General features: G+C 44.3%; 1 protein-coding gene across 1 annotated transcript in view; it reads right to left on the minus strand.

Annotated features, from left to right (window-relative positions):
• The window catches only part of LOC106807167 (chordin-like), a gene marked incomplete in the record, with an annotated part of 15,087 nt that overhangs the window by 4,913 nt on the left and 3,799 nt on the right, over positions 1-6,375 (minus strand). The window contains 11 exon segments of the mRNA XM_014809435.1: positions 144-350; positions 953-1,046; positions 1,691-1,864; positions 2,273-2,386; positions 2,727-2,953; positions 3,302-3,673; positions 3,975-4,122; positions 4,254-4,504; positions 4,700-4,841; positions 5,177-5,270; positions 5,535-5,655. Coding sequence (XP_014664921.1) covers positions 144-350; positions 953-1,046; positions 1,691-1,864; positions 2,273-2,386; positions 2,727-2,953; positions 3,302-3,673; positions 3,975-4,122; positions 4,254-4,504; positions 4,700-4,841; positions 5,177-5,270; positions 5,535-5,655 — 1,944 coding nt within the window.

Raw genomic sequence — 6,375 nt, forward strand, 5'->3', positions numbered from 1 at the left:
CTCTCTCTCTCTCTCTCTCTCTCTCTCTCTCTCTCTCTCTCTCTCGCGCTCTCTCTCTGTCTGTCTCTTTACACACAAATCCATATATAATATCACGAGTTAGATATTCAATTGCTACTATTATCTAACGCGCTTCGGATAACTCTTGATTATATGGTACACACACGCACGTACGAACGCGCGCGCAAATAGCCGGCATACCCTGCAAGTGCATAGAGCACATGGGCTGAATCCAAATGGTGGAATGTATGGATGCCACGACGTGCCAGCAGCGTGCCATGTCTTGTCACCTTCGAAGTAACAGCCACTCGTGTCGACATCACCCTCCATATGCTCTAGAGCAGCATCGTCTGGTACAGATGACATCAACATTATGACACACGCACAGATTAAAGTGATAACGTCACCGTAAATAATAAAATAAACAAAATTATGTCCCCTTTTTCACAAAATGTAGGTGATTCTGTTCACGTTTTATGGTTAAATTGCTGCATTATACTTCCTTTTTTGCTATTCCGTTCGATTTGAACAAACACTCGTGACTCATACATAGCCCATAGCAAGCATTCGCAGCATAACCGTGATGACATCAAAGTCTCGTCAAAGTACACAGTGGTTTTATTCGTTACATTTGTTGTGCGTCTTAGAAACGTGATTACGCTGAAACACGAAACTCTGTTCGCACACAAGCAGTCTTGTTGTTTTTACTAAAGCATCAACGCCGCGCGATTGTGCTTACATCCATTCAAGTTTATGGATGCTGAAACTTAATGGAAGACCTTGGATAGATACTGATGATGTCATGATGATACACGCCGCCGGCTAGACACGTGATCGCATGCGCTTATATTTATTAAACGCTCCCGAAATCAATGAGGATTGCATGTAAGAGGAAACCGCGCCCACGTTATCACTGACACTTTTGTAAATAATATTATGTGATTGTCATTACCTGCACACGTCGGACAGCAGCCATCTTGGATTTGAAGCTGTGCCTCGCAGGCTAGTGTCGGGCACATGATAGGGTCGCATACAACTTGTCCCCTCTGTACGCAATACGCCCACATTAGCATTTACAGTTATCAATACACACTCGTTAGTATTCACAATTATCAATATATGCTAATACTCGTTATCATTGGTGGTCGGATTCCCCGGACTCATGAGGTTAAGCCTCTAATGAGTAACAAAAAAAACAAAAACAAATTTGCGATTATCAATACATGCTCGTTAGCGTTTGCAATTATTAATTAACAGTTAATTAATAATATTTATAAAATAATTAATATAAAATCGGTAACAGTCATATGTTCATTCACCGTCTAGCCGCTGCCTAATTACGTTTATATCACTCGTATTTCACCGTTAGTTCTCGCTAGACCTCTAAAACCTCATCGCTTTTAATTTATGCACTTGAAAGTAGCAAAACCCCGTATATTTTTTTAACCCATTTAAGAGTAAAATATATACCCCAAAAAACACGTGAGTGTCAGTATTATAGTGCTAACGGAATTTCGTTATTTTACCTACGCACACACGCAGAACACATTAACGCGACCACAACGTATAGACTGACTACTGTAGTATAATGAAAATATAAATACCAGCACATAGGTACGTGATAACAATAATATATTATCAGCTGCTAGTATAATACGCGATTTTACGTTGCACATGCGCGGTCACGTACCTGACAACTGCACATGACGCACGGGTCGCGGCTGGAGGGCCAGCTGGCGCCATCTTCGTGGTATTGGTTGTGGTGCATGCACGTGTAGTTGGCGACTTCGTCCAACTCGTTGTTCGTCACGTCGCTCTGCATGAGCAGGTCGTATTTGTGCTCGCAAGTGTTGGGAGCGCGAACCTGCGAACAGTGACCAGCAGACTCCCTCACACCATGCGTCGACTTTATTCGTCAGCAATTTGGCCTGCGCCAAGATTTTATTAAACTACCGCAGAATATATCGTTTGAAGCAATTGTGCGCATCGTCTTTATTGGTTAGTTAATTATCTCATTCATGCAGCTGCATGCTTTCAAGAGGGTCGATAATATTTGATACCGGTTATCTAGTTTGCTTCAACGCTAATGCGCTGTTTCAATGTATTTAAAGTAAAGATATGAAATTGCTATACTTGCGTCACTAACTTTTGTAATGTTTTATATCAAACTAAACTATTCTAATAATCATTATCATATTATTATTATTATTATTATTATTATTATTATTATTATTATTTGTTACTGTTATTATATACTCTGATTAATATGTACCTGTCCCCTAAGCTCACCACCAGGGTGCGCGACGCTGCTTACTTCCACGAACACCAGACCATCGTTAAGTTGAGCATATAGAGTTCTGGTCCGACCTGCAATGATGCCTGTGGCCTGTAGGGAACACAATACAACATATTTGCCGTTACAGGAGCTGAGTGATCGATCACACCACCGTGCACCCAATCATTACATAACAGATCGAATGGCATGTGATTACTAAAAAATACAACACAGCTAATAAAAATACCAACGAGGTTGGTTACCCAATGTCTTAACTCCCAAACGATAAAACGTGCAAACCTGCATATAAATGATTAAGTGTTTCACCGGTGAGTGTTTTTACAGAAATCGTTCACCATGTATATCTCGCAACGATTTAACACCAGCATCGCTCGCGTGAGAAATCAGCCCCCTCCCTCTCGCTAACGCAAAATGCCGCGCCAGTGCTGACCTTATTGCCCTTGAACTCAGCCAGCGTTCGCGTGTGTCCGATGTGTCCGTTTACGTCGGCAGACATCGTCGCCGTCCATCCGGCCGTGTCGTTGTCGGCTGCCGTGCCGTGCAGCTGCAGCTCGTAGTGAATGACGCACGAGTCATCGACGGACATCCGGGCCGTGCCGGATGTGCCCGTCAGGACGGCGCGCGCCATTCCTGACCCGGTCAGCGGAACCGGAAGTTCTGTGAGCGAGAGTGCGAGCGGTCACTATAATGGCGCAGCTAACTTGGCAATAGACGCGCAGATAGACGCGCGGATAGACGCGCAGAACTTGGCGACGCTATATAGCGCATGCGGGATCACATTAATAGAAGCATTAACATATTTAATGTTATATATATATATATATATTCCTTATCCTATAATACTCATTACATATATATATATATATATATATATATGTATACATGTATATAACATATTCTTAGTTATATATAACATATTTTATGTTATATTTGCTTGTTTTGTTATTCGTGTAATTGTTGCTGTTTTACTGATATATTGTCGTCGTTAGTGAACAACACACTCACCGGATGTATGATCATTCAGAAATTCGCCGACGATTCGTCCTCGAATCTCGCCGTCCGGATGCCGCTTCGTCGCCACGTTGACGAATAGCTGGTCCGTCTGTAAAGCCGCAACCTCTCTGCCGTTCTGCCTCCTGAACACACCCTCCGCCCAGCCATCGATGTACGAATCTAACACGTCGGTCACGATGCGAATCTGACCCGGCTTGTTCGTCTCTCCCTCAATCGTGATGGCGGTCACGCGGGAGCTGAGGCCGGTCACGTGGACGCGGTACAACATGGCGCCGTCGGGAGCCATCGTGATCGCTGCCACGCCGCCAGCACCTGTGGCTGACGCCAGCAGAGCGTTGCTGCCCGTGAGGGCGGCGCGGTATACTGGAAGGTACGGAGAAAAGCGAATCACACGTCGTGTATCCACGCACAGGACGTTACAGTTTATTTTCTGGGAAAACCGCGCGCGGGCAGGCTTAACTACGCTCACACGCACACACACACTCCCACGTACACGCACGCACGCACGTACGTACGCATCCAACGTGCACGTAGGCGTCCACGCACACACTTACGCACACACGCGCGCGCGTACACACACACACGCGCGCGCGCACACACAGACTCGTACACACGCGCATACAATATGCATAAGCAACAGCGTGTAACTTATGATATAAATTACCTTTGCAGCTCTGGTGCACGGTAACGGAGCCAGCTAACGTCTCTCCCTCGTCCGTCTGCGCAGTTAATGTCATTGTCACATGACCACGTGCTAGCCACCGCTGCTCCTGATGGGTTATACCTTCCCAACGATATTCAATAGTTTCCGCCTGCAAGAGTAACTCTGTTTTTTTAAAGCCCGCTAAATGCGTATAGTAATGTTCATACTATAGTCGTCACATACATATTGTCTATAAAGTTTTAAACATTCGTCTTATGTATTCACTCAGTGTTTGTTTACCTGTGGTTCAAAGCTAATCTGCGATGTTTTGATAACTTGCTGCTTGCCCTCCGTCTTTGAGAAAACCACGCTCGCCACGATCGCATCGTGCTGCTTCAAATATCTATCAAAGAGCCCTCTGACGGCAATGATGACGCCGAGAGAGTCTTGCTGCTGGGAGCTACGGAGCGAAGCCATCGCCAACGCACCACCGCTGAGCGGAGAGATGCGGCTGTCGCTCGGTTGCAAGTGGAGGATGGAACTGAATGTTTCTGTGGGAGGTAAAGCATACAATACGTCACAATCCATACACTGCTACCGAGCAGTTGTAATCGCTGATGGTGTATGCATAAATATAACTTAGATCCATCATTCTGTAAGTTACACAGGAGGCGCGAATACGCTATGGTTACTCGATCAATGCCACTGTACAATCACATTATACATAAACCGAAACCCTTCGTCACCTTCTCTGCCGAATTCGTTAGGCCTTGGCTGTCCAGCTATCTCACCGTCCGGCTGAGCTATAGAGGTGACCACAACGTGGATATTGCCGCTCTCCAGGGCCCTTCTATAAATCGCCGGTACGTGCTCCCAAACTCCACATATCTGTTAATGGTAAATGTGAGTGAGTGAGGGAGACAGCACGAGTTACCATAAACACCTGAACGAAATATTACTAAGTGGAAGTGGTGTACGATAATACTACGAGACCATATTGTAGCCCTGGTATCTCGTTGTTACTCTAACTCGTCGGTCTAACAGCGACAGGTTCGGAGATGTGACAATGAGCCATCAGCTGTTTATGGCGCAGTAACCTATTTCGCATTGCCACAATATATATAGAGACGGAAATCTCTGTACATAGACAGGTATTTCTCATAGCGTATGATCATGCACAGAATCTTTGCGCAAAATTATAATAACGAAGAAGAGGAATATACCTGCGAAAAGCCAACTGTCTCAGTTTCTATAAGATGCTCGTAAAGAATAGCCGTGTCATCGTCGTGGAACTGGATAGAGATTGGTGAGTATAGTCTGGAAAATTATGATAGACATAAGCGACATAAAATACCTCACGAGTATATAACCTTATTTTCAACGCGACGCGTCCGCTAGTATATTATGACAACTTCATAGTATAAAAAAAGGACTCAGACAATATTAAAACCTTTTCTTCTATTCTCTGCACTCCCCACTTTCTCCCCGTCTCATCATCCCTTTCCCCCTCTCTACCTTCTATATGCATAGCATATATACTGCATATTAAAACAAAGACAATGCATAGTATAATCGGTATACCTCTCGATGACAATGCTGAAATGCAAGGTCGACTCTTTCATCGTGATGTGTCCACGTCCGATCGCGCTGGTGGTGACACCTGCTGGCTTCACCGATGATCCGGTGAGCAGCACGAAAAACACTGGAGAACCATAATGCACAATCAGTAAGACGCGAATTATATATATATATGTATATATATATAATATAATATATATTATAATATAATATAACATAATATATGTTATATAAATACTATAACTATCTAACCGAATTATTAAACGAAGAAATAAATTAATAAATTAATAAATTAATATATGTTGAAGATGGCTACGTGATCAGTTAGATGCTATTTATCAATGAGCGTGCACATGTGCAACCAACAATACCTCTGCATTTCTGACAGCAATCTGTAGGATCTTCCCGGTACTGATGCGCAGCGTCACAGGTTAGGGTTGGGCACGCAATCCTCGTACAGCTCGCTGACCCTGTGCTTCCCTGCAGACGAGAAAAACGCGCACGCATCATATATAACTGACGGTTTGGATCGACCGTTGCTGAAAGCGGATTACGTGTAACGTCACTGCGGGCTGCTGCACATGGGATGCCGCGGGAGAAATGATTAGCGATTGCGTTGATGAAATGGTTATTATGTGACTAGGGTGCATGATGCTCACTGGGGGTAACTGGGTGTCACTGGGTGTCGCTGGACGCAAACACCTATAATGTCTGCGAAGTGCGCGGTTATTTTCTGATTGTGTATTATTCTGCTTGGCTTCTCCTTATATATGTATTTGTTCGCCTCCTATCTCTCACACGCTCTCTCTCTCTCTCTCTCTCTCTCTCTCTCTCTCTCTCTCTC

This window comes from Priapulus caudatus, unplaced genomic scaffold, assembly GCF_000485595.1.
Source record: "Priapulus caudatus unplaced genomic scaffold, Priapulus_caudatus-5.0.1 Scaffold198, whole genome shotgun sequence".
NCBI classification, from domain to species: domain Eukaryota; kingdom Metazoa; phylum Priapulida; class Priapulimorpha; order Priapulimorphida; family Priapulidae; genus Priapulus; species Priapulus caudatus.